This window comes from Lingula anatina, chromosome 9 (assembly GCF_051362555.1).
Source record: "Lingula anatina isolate TDL-2025a chromosome 9, LinAna3.0, whole genome shotgun sequence".
NCBI lineage: Eukaryota > Metazoa > Brachiopoda > Lingulata > Lingulida > Lingulidae > Lingula > Lingula anatina.
Window position 1 is genome coordinate 10803278 of NC_141775.1, and position 13872 is coordinate 10817149.

The 13872-nt window shown below is 38.9% G+C and overlaps 2 protein-coding genes across 3 annotated transcripts; both read left to right on the forward strand.

The window, feature by feature from the left end:
• The first annotated feature begins 207 nt into the window (after window positions 1–207).
• LOC106160947 (uncharacterized) lies at window positions 208–6290 on the forward strand. Of its 2 annotated transcripts, none has more exons than XM_086995978.1 (9): window positions 208–922; window positions 1135–2112; window positions 2504–2554; window positions 3162–3209; window positions 3388–3435; window positions 3730–3849; window positions 4425–4712; window positions 4922–5017; window positions 5738–6290. In XM_086995978.1, exons 1-9 carry the CDS (start codon window positions 469–471, stop codon window positions 6013–6015), a joined length of 2361 nt encoding a protein of 786 aa, XP_086852104.1. In that variant the 5' UTR covers window positions 208–468; the 3' UTR covers window positions 6016–6290. The 2 variants fall into 2 exon arrangements, with proteins under 2 accessions (XP_086852104.1, XP_086852105.1); XM_086995979.1 differs by having other exon boundaries at window positions 209–922; window positions 4925–5017.
• Window positions 6291–8929: 2639 nt separating this feature from the next.
• On the forward strand, window positions 8930–12459 carry LOC106160949 (uncharacterized). Its single transcript, XM_013537763.2, has 3 exons — window positions 8930–9641; window positions 10082–10166; window positions 11646–12459. Exons 1-3 carry the CDS (start codon window positions 9099–9101, stop codon window positions 12128–12130), a joined length of 1113 nt encoding a protein of 370 aa, XP_013393217.2. The 5' UTR covers window positions 8930–9098; the 3' UTR covers window positions 12131–12459.
• Window positions 12460–13872: the final 1413 nt, after the last annotated feature.

Genomic DNA, 13872 nt, shown 5'->3' on the forward strand with positions numbered 1-13872 from the left:
TATCGTTAAATCCAAGCAAAGTTCAAACCATTCAGCACAAAATATGTTTGACTTGCAGCACAAAAGGGGGGATGCTTTGATGAAAAAGTGATGAAATTCCAGATAACAACTTGCTTGATGAATAACCAGGCCGGAAAGCGCCTACAAACCCATCCCTTTGACGCCCTCCTCTGTAATCCCATTGAAAGCAGCGTCTCAAGCCCAAATGACGTGTGTGCCGTTCACAAACACTGAAAACACAAAACCGGGGGTCACGGACCGTGTAATTCGTATCACAAATCACTTCTCTAGGGTGGAGACGCTCCTAGCCGAGCTTAAAGCGGGCGAAGAAATCAAATGCGACGCTAGAGTCGTATTAGACATCGTATTGCGAGGCACAGATCGTCGATCATTTTTAAGACCGACGGAGTCCATGTAACGAGGAGGAGTTCACAACTGCGAGAGCGACTAGTTTAAGGCGACAACAAGATGCGCTGCGTGGTGTTAGCCCCTCTCTTCTTCGTTTCTTTGTGGTGCGCCACGGAAGGTATTATTTTCTCAATGCTAACCAAAGGAAAGCGCATTAAGAGAGCTGGTGCTGATCGCGCCGAGCAAGTCCCTGCACAGAGACTCCTTTCAGACTTGACCAAGCATCACCCAGATAGGAACATCGACAAACGAGACGAAAATTTGGACGACACTTATCACCAGCCGCTCTATACCGATCGGTCTCAGGTAGATGACGTTAAGTCGAAGGACGCCGCCGAGATAGCTGAAGAAATGCGAAGCCGACTGAAAAGTTTCGAGGCAAGACGGCAAGGGGAGGCAGTGAAGAGCGTTCTTAAAGAAGATGACGACTTATCGTTGCTGGACCAGATCGATAGCGTTCTGGGGGCGCCGCTTAAGAAAGCACTCTTGGAAGTGTTGGATAATGAAATTAAAGGTGACTCTTATTTTGCTTAAAATGCCTGCTTCTCTCCCCTCCTTTCCATCTCTCTCTCTCTCTCTCTCTCTCTCTCTCTCTCAAATCCCAATACGCTTTAATAGTGATTTATAAGAAAAAAGTGTTTACTTTTCCCCTGATGGCATTTTATTTCCTAATTTCTTAACAATACTATCAATTTTAGTGCGCCTGTTTTTGTCTTTTTTTTTAAGACACGGATAAACCTAGCATCACAGAGAAAAAATCTAACAGTGAGAAAATCGATGACAAAAACAACAAAGACTATCCGTTTTATCCCGAGAACTCCATTCCAAATCAGAACAGCGATGACAAGGTTAAAACCTCCAAAGTGGACACAGCAACTCGCAACCTGGCGAGTTTCAAAACCGGAGTAGGAAAAAGCCGTCCTCGCACTCGTGTTTTGGTGGCAGCCAGCGCCCCATTGGCAGATCACAATGCCGTGCATAAGAAGGGCGAGATGTCAGCTTCGCCGTCGCAGCGACAGGCATCAACAGCGGTAAAGAATCCTGGTTCTGATAGCTTCATCGCAGAGAAGGAGACTCAGAAACCTCAAACACGGTTCTTAGTTGCGCCTGATCGCGCTACGGAAGAGAACAGAAATGAAAATGATGCCGCTGTTTCTTCGCAACACCAACAGCAGGCTAAGGTGGTTGACAAAAAGGAAAGTATTTCATCAAGTCTCGCAACTAGAGGGCAGATGTCGCACTTCCAGATGAGATATTTAGTCGCTCCCGATGCTCCAATCACCGAAGAGAAGGCAAGAAAGCAAGAAGCAATGGCAGATCACAACGCCTTACAAAAGAAGGATGAATTGTCAGCAGCTGATAGCTTTGTCGCAGACAGAGAAAACCAGAAACCTCATACACGGTTCTTCGTTGCGCCTGTTCACGCAAAAGACGAGAACAGAAATGAAAACGCTGCTGCTGATGTGTCTTCTCGTCAACAGACCCAAACAGCTGTCAAAAAGGAAAATACTGCGTCAAGTCTAACAACTCGAGGGCAGAACTTGCACTTTAAGACAAGATTTTTCGTCGCTCCTGACGCGCCAATGACCGAGGAGAAGGCGAGAGAACAAGATGCATCCACTTCAGATGTGGCCGATGATCGTAACGTTGATGAAAGTTATCCGGAACTAGAAGAAGACGTTGGCAATGAGGAACTAGATGAAGGTAAGAATACTCAGTATTATTTATGAATTTAGATAAATATCTTTTACATGTATATTGATATCTTGTTATTCAGTTCAAGTAATTTCTACAACAATGACATAATAACAAATTGATATTAAGACATCCTTTTGATTAATTCTCAGTGGATCATATTGAAGCTACATTTCACGTCACATGCATTACCCCCACTAAATAAAGTTTATTATTATTATTATTATTATTATTATTATTATTATTCATTTTGTTATCCCCCCTTTGTTGTATAATTGTTTTATCAATATCAAATGATTAAAACAAGCAATATAGCAATTGGTTAATACAGTAACTATTTTGTTTGTCCCTCTACATGTACTAGTATCTAACTAATTAAACTTTGGTATTTATCTTCAAGATTTGGAAGGAGAGGAGGGCATGGACGACGACATGGGCGAGCTAGATGGAGGTATGGAACAACATGTCACTTTTATCTATGTGCTAATCCAGGCCCGATGCCAGCAATTTTAAAAGGGGGGTCCTTTTTCTGAAAAAAGTGGACCTTTTTCCATAAAAAACTTCATGAACCTAGATCAAATGTTACACAGAGTGGACCTTTTCCCCAAAAAAGGGGCGGTTCTTTCGAACCCCCCCCCCCCCCCCCCCCCCGGGCTACGGGCCTGTTATCTTTGTCGTTTGTGAAGAAAACATAGCAAAGTATTACATGTACACACACTGGACAATAGAAGTGTCACCCCCTGAATCAGAGTAATGCCTGGTCTACTTATAATGTGACTAATTAGTATAAAACCGCTGTATCATGGAATTGTTTTGTTGGTCTTTTTGTGAAATTTGATGTTATTAAAATGATACCAGGAGTATATCATCCCACAGTCATTTGTCTCCCCCAAAGTAATGGTTCAGTAGGGTTGACACTTCTATTGTCCGGTGTGTGTATATAGTAGTTAATATTATGCTGTAGTGTGGCTCGGTATGGTTTACGTAGAGTACCACCAAATAAATTAAAATAGATTGTCTTTATACCCCTTTCTGTTTGTTTTTACATTTTGTTGTAGATTTGGAAATGGAAGAAAGCAGAGACGAAAACGCTGAGTTAGATGAAGGTAGGGAGCAATATTTTGTTTAATTTCAAAATATAATTTTAATTATAAAATGATTAAAATCATATAAGAAGAGAAGATTGATACAAAAAATATTATCTGGTACAACGTGCAACACTTTCAAGCATTGTGGTGTGATATAGGTTATTTTTAATTAATGTGGATTCATTATTTATCGTAGATTTGGAAGGCGACGAGAGCATTGACGATGATATGGAATTAGATGAAGGTAATAGGTTTAGACGCTTCTCTATATCTGATCAATAACTTCAAAATAGAGACTTTCTTTTTTATAAAATGCTGAAATAGTCGTATTTACACAATTCAAATATATCTAATTAATATATTTACAAAGTTAGTTAGATAGTTATAATTAGTTAGTAAGTAAGTTTGTTGATTGGTTATTTGGTTAGTTACTGTCAGTCAGATGGTTAGCCAGTTAGTCGCAACATGGAACACCAGTGTATGATGTTCGTTTATTATAAGGATTGCGAATTGACCAAGTGCTGTATTTTTGTTTTAGATTTGAAGGAAAATGATGTGGATCAGGACCTGGATCAAGGTCAGGATGTAGACCTGGATCAGGATATGGACCAGGGTGTGGATCTGGATCAGGATGGGGACGCGGAAGCCCAAGTTAAAGGTGAGTTTATTGATGATCCTTTTGACAGTTTAAATGTCTAGTTGTCAACATGGCCTTTTTATTATTTAGTGAGCATAACTAGTATTTGCTTTGTGAAAAACAAAACCTGTTTTCCTCTTGGGAATATATTTTTGGATTGCTTTAATATGAAGGCTACGGATACTGTAGCTATCTTAAGATTTCTAAATTTAGCTTGTATTACAGGCAAGTATTATTGAAGTTTGCTGTTTAAAACGCATTAACGGTCATTCGTGCACTGGAACTTATTAGTTTTTCTTCCAATTATTATTCCTTATTCAGACATACATCCATATGTTTATTTGTTTATACATGAGTAAATTTATGTTATCACTTACCAGTTGAACAACGCTGAACTCCCGTCCAAACACACATACACACACGTACACACACACACACGCACACACAAACACACACAAGCATACAAACACACACACACTCACACACACCCTCACAAAAACACGCACAAAAACACAAAAACACACACAGCACAAGGTATAATTTTGGGACTGGTGACCACTTTATTATTCTACATGTATTTATCAATTTATTTACAGAACATCCCAACCGCGTTGAGCAAGTTCCCGTAAAAGCATCAGACCACCGCCCCTCAGCTTTCTACCCTGAACAAGTACGAGGATATCATCCAACAGCAGTGGACAAGGCCGCAGGGGCAAAAGTAGATCAGGCGTCTCGTGCGGCTGCCAAGGCCTACATTGCTGCTCGGGAGAAGGAGGGCACTTTTGTTCGCAGGTATTTCGTAGCTCCTGATGCGCCGATCTCTGATACGAGGACCTCGAAGATAAGCGGTGCCATGGTGAAAAAGAGCAAAGTGGACAGTGATGGTACGGTTCTCTCTTTCTCTCTCTAGAGAATATATATATTTTTCTTTTGATTTTCAATTGTCTTTTAAAAGAGAGACAAGGAAAATCAAATGACCAGAAATCTCCCAATAATTTCAATCGAATCTTGTTATTTGTAAACTGACTCTATACAACATAATTCTGAGAAACTTTGATGACTTGGTCTATATTCATTTTCTGATTTGTTTAAGAAGCGATGGAGAAAATTCCAGATGACTTAGACCCCGTACCAGAAGATGGTTTTGATGACGACGACGAAAGTGGGAAGATAGAAAAACGAGCTTGGAGTAAGTTTCGCCCTCTATAGGGGTTTTTCCCTATATTATATATCTCTAAAATTCAATTTGATTGTAATTTGAGATATAGCGACTTTCATTTTCAATTTCAATAAAATGTATTTCAATCTTGAAAACAAGTTATGCCGATATCACAACTGAACTTGAATGATTCGCTTAGCTTTTGATGTTTATGAAATACCGATAGAAAAAATTAATATTTTATGATTAATTTTATACGTTCAAATCCAAAGTTCAAATTCATGTCGATCTATGGTCTTCATAAATATATTTTAACTTCTGCGCCTTACAAACAGACCATCCCAGGATTACAGTTTTCGGAAAATCAGAACCCTCTTAAAATAAAAATGCAATCAATATACAGTGAATCTTTTTCATATCTTAAAAATGCTTTGGATATTTTGTAAATCGGTTTTGACCGTCAGTTACGTGATAATCTTACTGAGGCTTAACGCTAGATTACAGAACATTTCAAGAAAATGGTGACATCCTCCTTATCTAAAAATCAGATTTGTCCCATTTGATGAGATGGAAATCATTGTTAAAAAACGCGGCGCCGGACAATTTATTCATGATTAATATTCAAATTTTAAAAAAATGTGTGTGTGTGTGTGTGTTATCATTTATAGGGCTCCTCAAAAAATATTATTATTTTTATTGTTGTTGTTATAAAACTGGGAATCTAAACAGATATTTTTCTCTTTCTTACAGGCAGGAAAAAATGCGATCTTAACTGCGTCAAGGACACCGTGATGTGCTCCAACAAGTCCCAAGCGGACCAAAACATCCACGTGAAATGCGGATATAATCCAAACCTTAAATACACCTCCGTCAAGCGCTCCAGTTTTACCATATGCACTGCCCCCTATCGACTGAAACTCTCCTGCTCCCGCAATAAGAAATGTTTCTACACTAGGGGGTGTTACGGTCTGTTTGATGTTGAATACTGCTACCATACGTGTGACTTCGCCTATTACAGTAAAAAGTGACAAGGACTTTTTTCCAAAATGAAAGTTTTATTGCAAGGGAATAGTAATCTTTGACTTTGTTTGGACAATGGATTGTGAAATAATGTTGACCGAGTAGAAAGGTCATCTGTATTACAAATATACAGACACACTTTCACACGCAGAGTCAAGCACAGGGTACAGTTTTGATAGTGTACGTCAAAAACTTTGTCCTTATAATGATTTTGGATTAGTTATTTCTTTAAAAAAGATGGTATGCCTGTACTTAATAAATACGTTTTCTACAAATGCTATAGCAATAAATATTTATCACTTGAATTATTTGGGATTATTTTGTTCTGGAATTCATTCAAGCAACCAATGCCACAGTCTGAGCCTTTGTCAGAAGGCTTTATGCAAGCGGGACGATGATTATTCGTCCAAGATACAAGTCTTCCTTCTAAGCGCGTGTCTCTAAAACAACCTAGAAACTTAAAACAAAATTTTAAGCACCTTTGCTTCAAACCGTTGCCTGAACAATATTTGTGAAAAGTGAACACAAAGTCGTGACTCGTGCCCCCTCAGCTACATTGTGTCATACTGGATTTACCAACTCAATTTTTTATGTATCCATATCAATTTATTCAGTTGAGTTTTATTTTTCTTTATTTTTTATGATTTGTTAAACTTTGTCCCACACTACCGTGCCAACACATACGAGTTATCCCCCTTAACTTATACTCAGTGCTTAAATTTAAATTTGTCATGACTCTCGTGTATTCGTTCGGGTGAAAAAGTTCGGAGAACATCGGGTAGCTCCGTCGGGAAAACCGAGTATGATAAGTGTCTGGTGTCCTCTAAAGCTTACCGGTTTCATTTATGTGCCCGAAGGGAAAAATTATCCCTATACATTGGCCGACCCCTGAAAAGGGGGGGGGGGGGGGGGGGGGGGGTAGGGGTTACCTGGGGGGGGGGAGCAAGAGGGTCGTAATGGGAGTTTCATTTAAATTGTATATGCTTATAGAATTGATTTTTGTGTTGTTTCACTTTTCTTTTAATAGGAAAAGGGGGATATTAAGTAAATTCTACGAGTTCAAAAATTACACATTTTAAAAATTATCAAGACAATTCTTCGTAGGAACGACTCTGCATGACGAAGGAGTAACAGTATAAAACTTTTTGAAAATTCATAATATAATATCTATAGTAGCAGGCACTTGTTAGAAGGTACTTTCCCATATCCTTGTTGAAATCACCCTTTCCGTGCTTCCTATTATAGAAAAAAAAGAAATTGGCAGACTTTTTTCCGAAATGAAAGTGATATTGCAGTGGGAATAGAAATTCTTGGTCCTTTTTGTACATGGAATTGTAAAATTTTGACCGTGTGGAAAAAAATGACATCTGTCAAACGGTGCAAACTTACACCATGCCACTTTGCCTTGTGTTGCGAAGTTGATTTACCAAAACAAATATTGTTGGAGGGGGGGGGGGGGGGCTTGGGGGGGGGGGGGGGGGGCGTGCCCTCTACCAGGGCCACAGATTTATTTTTCACTTGATATTCACATATATGTCTCTGCATGGTTAAATAGATGGCTATCTATGTACTGTGGTAGTTAAGAGCACACATATTACCGCGCGTCTGGTAGAGGGTATAAGGGGGGCAGGGATTTCTTCTGGCATCAGAGCCTTCAATAACATCAAACTGAAAAGAAAATTGTGAAATGTTCATCGGACAGTGATTTATTGCGCCCTCAGGTGGGAAGTCTTACCCCCCCCCCCCCCCCCCCCACCACCACCACTACCACCGCCAAACCGCTTTTTATTTTGTCACTTGCCATCCCCTGCATTACACTACGCCTTTAATGGACCTCCTGTTGGAAGTTTATGGACTGTCCTAGGCCAATGTTCACTATGGAGTAGGCTATTTTAATTTTAATTTGATTTCAAAAACTAAATTCTTAATTTATTTATTTATTGTATTATTTTATTATTTTACTATGTATATTGCTCCAATGGAAAATGATTTCCGATTTTTATAATTGGCTAAATAAACTCTTATCTTATCTTATCTTATCTTACACGTAGCCTATATATTAGGTAGACGTAGTTTTTACTCTATCAGACTCACAGACAGCAAACTTTAATCCGTATTGTGGTGGGATAGCTTAAAAGATCATAAAATAGTGGTGAGGGTGGGGGAGAGAGATTCTTCTTACAGTTTCCACGCCTTCTACGCTCATGATTGACGTGTTTGAAAATAAGGGGGAGAGGGGGAGTAACCTCTACCAGAGGTCTTTTGTAGCTGTCATGAATACATTGTGTCTAATATACTTTATTGAAACAGGTAGCCTAGAGATATTCTCTGGTATAAAGTAGAGGGCGGTAATTAACTCCCCCCCCCCCCCCCCCATACATACACACACACCTCCCCCTACCTGGCCCTGCGTCTTTTTGCCATGTTAAAGAATTTAAAAACTAACCAGTGTTGAATAATTTTAACAATCCAGAGATTTTAATAGTTCATGACATAAGGAATTAAGCCTATGCCTATAAAAATTACGCAATGAAAAAAATAAATTGTCGTTAAATGCACGTATTATTATTATTACATTGAATGAAGATGGGGTAGGTTCTTGTGTAAGCCCACCGGTCACAGAATAGGCCGGTATAGGGACCGGCCCCCACTTGACGACGATCAAAATTCCGACTTTTTGTTTCTTTAACAAATGTTATGATGGTGACTAAGCAAATTCTAAAAAGGATGCTCACATGCACGTGGCAGACGTGATACCAGTCGTTACTCCAGATTAGATGCACAGGCAAGGTGATTTGGGAATAAACAGTAAGTGGGTCGTGGGAGGAATTTAATGGGTCACGAGCGCATTTAAATAAGAAAAGGTCCGGTTGGAGACTCCACTGCGCAAGCGCGTTGGTATTTCCACAGAAGTCTAAAAATAGACAGACTAAACGGGGAGAAGGGAATTCCATGATCTCACGCTCGTGGGAATCAACGCGGAAAACGAAACGTATGGCAGAAATTTGTGACTATTTCACCGATCAAGACGTATAACTACACAGTCCTCTAGTTAGAAACGTTCTATTCATGTTTGATATCCTTTCACAACATGGTCGATCGAGAGAGAGCTCTGGGGAGAAGGGCACGCGAGCCCTCTGGCGACGGTGACAGCGCTGTTCGAGCACAAGGCAGGCCGCTGCTGGAATGTTCGTTAATGCCACCAAGACCGACAGCAGGCCTGCCGATTCCCAACGCCGCTGCTCACTTTTTAGCTCGAGAACTAGGACATTGTTCACAGTGTGGATCTAATAGTTCAACAGCTGTGTCTTCGGTGGCTTCGGACTTAGACAGTTACGGATCAGGAAGGGATTTGCTTCCACCGCCTTTATCCTGCTCGAGATCGAGACAGATTTATAACGGTACGCCGGTGTATGATGACATTGAGGGAAATAGCCCTGTACAGTGTAAGAAAACGTCGAGGACGAGACGATGTTTATGTAGCCTATCCGTTAAATGTTTGCTCACTTTTTTAGTCATATTAACTGGTATTGCTGGAGCAGGGACAGTATTTTACTTCCTTATATATAAGCCCGATATGGAAAGACTCCAGCAAAAGATAAACAAAACAGAAGACTTGGCGAGGTTAAAACAGGTACGGAATTCTTCATTTTATATCTGTACATTGCTACTGAAATATATTGGGGGGGGGGGGGAGCGCAGTTCAAATTTTGATAATAAATTGCGTTTTCATTTTACGTTTTAGTGACGGACGGATGTATAGTATTAATTTAAAGGCGAAAGATCCCTAGAAGGTGAATACGTTTAAAAGGGTTTGCATGTTTAGGCACGGCTAGGGTGTGGTTGGTGATGTAACAGTTTATCGTTCTCACTTCACTAACCAACTTTTATTTATTATCCGTAGATATATTTGCCTCTTTTTTCTAATGTGAATCCCCGCCCCCTTCAAAACTGTCTGAACGCGTTTTTGCAATGATTTAATTCCACGACTTTTTCCTCTGTTTTGTGCGCCTTTTGTTTAATTTGGTTTCAATTTCGATAAAACTTGCCTCATTGTTTCATTTTCGTTTTCAGTATAATGGTGAAAATTTGAAGAACGCACGCCAGTTAGAAGGGGAAGGCCCTTCTGCATTCCTTTATGGGAAGAAGCCAGAAAGAGGTAAATTTCACTGTACTTTTGAAATATATGTAAAAAAGAAAATAGACAAATAAGTCTTCAATATAGCCTACATTGAAGATAAAACAGGCAGTTGGGATTAATCAAATCTTTCATTTAATTCTTTCAAACAAAAAAGTTTCCTTTCCAGTGTTGGAAAAACCTCATCTAAAATAGAAAATTATTCTCCATAAATAAAAGAATTGAATGCCTCAGGCGCCTGTCGTCTGCACACTGCAGTCGTTCACACACCTGAGCATCGTTATCTTAGCGTAACGAGGTCAACATCGGTCACTTTCGCGGAAGTCCGGAAATTCCGAAGTTGTGAGACCAGCGTATTGCACGTTACAGGTGTATTGGTATTCCATTGAATAGTTTGTTTTATAAACATACCTTATAACCGCAGTGAGTCATCGGATGAGATAACAATTGCAGAAGAATTTCGAAAGGGTTTTAGGGATTTACATACAGAATAGGCCCGAGGTTTTGATAACTTTTGGCCTTTACTCATAACTCGGGGAATATAATTTCGATTTTGAGAAACCATATCATAATATTTTGCATGTGCAACTGAGACAATTTAGTTTTATTATCTCGCATTGGGTATTATTCCCCATTCGCGTGTAATTGATAGGGATAGGCCTTTCCTATATATATTGCCTAGTCTAATATGACAGATCCAGGGGTAGGCCTATTTCGAAAACCAAAAGTAAAGTCAACTAGAGCTCGTCGTATGACGATATAGAAATCACGCAGTTACCTACTCAGCTGCTGAGGGCGGATCCAGAGATATTTTCTGACAGTCTTCCAAATTATCTTTGTTGATCCATCCACCATTTTTGACCGTCTTCCGACAGAAAAAATTAGATACCCCTCAATGTAAACTTTAAAATCTTACCGTCTTCTGGAAGACCCAGAAGACCGCCTAAATCCGCCCCAGCAGCATTACACCACCTAAGTCAACAAAAAAGCAAATGTGCGGAGTTGAACTCATATGAACTGAAGACATCTTTTTTTTTATATTTGTCAGTTTATGAGCTGGGGTATTCTAATTGTTTTCTAAAATAGCTGGAAATCTTTTTAAAAAATTATGTAACGTTTTTGGAATGCAGATGCATTAATTAGGTTATCTGCATTTAAGTAAATAAATAAATATGTAAAAGACATAGTAGGTTGCTACATTTATTGTTTTAACAATAAAATTTAAAATAACTATGTCAGAAATAACACACAAAAAAAGCTGAATCGAAAATGTTTGGAAAATTTTTTTCTAAATAAATCGGGACAGCAGAACGAATTAAGGAGAGAGGGAAGTGGAAAAATGACAGGAAACAAAAGGAACAGATAAATAAACAAACAAAAAAGGGGGAACAAAGAAAAAAATAAGCAAAAGAAATGAAAATCAAGCCAAGAAACAATTTTTAAAAAATCTTGAGATTCAACCGTAATTTAAAAATCATATCCTTTTTTATCTTATCGCAGGTGATCCAACACCAATTGTATGGGACACTGAAAAACGACGAAAACCCCGCAATACCATTCTCAAGAATATCACCGAGCACAAGATTCGAAATGACCATCATCTTAGGGTACACCAACGTGGAATATATCGGGTTCAAAGCCACCTTTGCTTCAAAGTTCAAGTGGACGGAGCAGATGACATCTCGAGCACCTCACTGACTGCGAGCGACGGGGACGAACGAATCGGCAGAGGGCGCTCCAAGACGTTCTTACATTTTGTGATAAGAAATTGCCAGGGAAACGAAGATGAAGTGTTGAAAACTTTGAAGCTGGTTTATCTGCTGCCAGGAGAGGAGTACAAATACTGCAGCGATCTGTCCGGCCTTGTTGGCATGGACAGCGGCTGCTCTTTGTATACTAAAATTAAATGTGAAGACGACTCAAGTGACCTTACACAATATATGGAGCATTATAATTGGAACTTTTTTGGATTAAACAGAGTGTGACAGTTAGTAATCTTTCAAATTAGGTGGATTCTTTTCTTTGAAATGATACTAAGTGACAAATAACATCCGTCCTTTTTATTTTTTTTTCTTTATTTCAATACATTTTTCATGACACTGCTTGAAGATTTTCAGAAAAATTAATATATGTTATAATTGTGCTTTTGTTATTTTAACTTTTAAATAACTCCCAACTGCATGAATATCATATATGTCATCTTATTGCTTTTTTTTATTTTATCGGAAATTGATATTATGTACGTATTTGTATTATATGTATATAAACAAATGTATTTTGTACATTATGCTGACAATATAAGAAAAAAATAATCTGGTGTAATACTAATTTATTGATTTTATTTTTAAAATCTAATGAATTGATTAATTCATTTCATTATTAATTTGAATTATGAACGATAGTGTAAATATTGTAAATATGTACATAGATCCGAAGCGGAGTTAGTTGTAGAAGGAAAAAACAGTGTGCTGGCCATGAAATTTGACCTTACGCCACATTATAATAGACCGAATAGCCTTTTAAAAACATGGGTGGGAAACAGGTCAGAGGGGGGCTCAGGGGGGTCCTGACCCCCCCCCCTTTCAGTCTCAGAAAAAATCTCACTAATGGCCCCCCTTGAAATTAGAATTTTGACTAGATAAATCATAGTTCTAAACCGTACCAAATGGCACCGTTCGACCTCTAAAATACCAAATTGAGGGGGGGCATTAAGCGGGCCACGAACTCCCCCCCCCCCCGCCAAGGGAGGGGGTGTCGGGTCGGCTTCGCATCTGCGGACCCCCCCCCCCCCCTTCAAATATTCCTGGATCTGCCCCTGGGTCGTGATCGTAGAGGTGGACCTGCTGAAATTTCTGAAAAAAAAAAAAAAAAACGGTTTCAACCTACTGATACGGCCCCTATTCTGTTGACTTCGGTCTTTTTCTTCCATCTCATCTTTCCGACTTAAAAGCAAAACATCCACCCCGCCCATGCATGTATTTTATTAAATAACAAGTTGACATAACTGTTCGGTGGTTTGTGTCTTTTCTCACTCAAATGCTTGATAAAAATAAAAGATACGATGGATAGTAGGCTTCTAAATCTGAATATATCAATTTAAAGAAAATCTTTCAACAAAACGTACCAATTTTTAAGCATTAAGAAAAAAATCATTAAGACCAAAATGCCAAATTGACTTCCTGGTTCTACGAATCCCCACGTTCAACAATGCCCCATTGGATTTTTCCCAATCGATTTGTGACTGAGTCATGTTTCTTTTCTTAGGCATGTGAAAACTTTACTTCTTACTCCCACGCAAAGGCATTTCTTTCATTGCATAAGACACAAGGGACGAACAATTGATACAAAACACTTGAGGGACCCGTTGGGCATTTTTGTTACCCGTTCATGCTATTGAGCGTGAGCTCTCCATTCCAGTGACTCGTGAATTCTGATTCTTATTCTCCGCCCGTGAATTGGTTATTTGTGGTTTCCGGATTATTGAAACGCATTAATGTTATCAGTGAGATGTGAATAGAGAAGGCCTATTATTTACTGTGATTTGTGATTTTATTTTTCCCACGAACGTGACCATTACCACCACCCCCTACGCGACCCTCATACATTGTACTACACGTGACTTTAACTTTTTATTTATTCATCTATTAATTCATTCATTTATCTATTTATTTATTTATTTATTTATTTATACACTGAATATCAAAATTTTATAATTATATTATTATTA

What these genes read in the sequence shown, in the direction of transcription:
- LOC106160949 (XM_013537763.2), top strand. Translation starts at nt 9,099, where the DNA reads ATGGTCGATCGAGAGAGAGCTCTGGGGAGAAGGGCACGCGAGCCCTCT. An exon ending in ACTTGGCGAGGTTAAAACAG is followed by an intron (nt 9,642 to 10,081) that starts GTACGGAATTCT and finishes TTTCGTTTTCAG; the next exon opens with TATAATGGTGAAAATTTGAA. An exon ending in TGGGAAGAAGCCAGAAAGAG is followed by an intron (nt 10,167 to 11,645) that starts GTAAATTTCACT and finishes ATCTTATCGCAG; the next exon opens with GTGATCCAACACCAATTGTA.
- LOC106160947 (XM_086995978.1), top strand. Translation starts at nt 469, where the DNA reads ATGCGCTGCGTGGTGTTAGCCCCTCTCTTCTTCGTTTCTTTGTGGTGC. An exon ending in TGATATGGAATTAGATGAAG is followed by an intron (nt 3,436 to 3,729) that starts GTAATAGGTTTA and finishes TTTTTGTTTTAG; the next exon opens with ATTTGAAGGAAAATGATGTG. An exon ending in CGCGGAAGCCCAAGTTAAAG is followed by an intron (nt 3,850 to 4,424) that starts GTGAGTTTATTG and finishes ATTTATTTACAG; the next exon opens with AACATCCCAACCGCGTTGAG.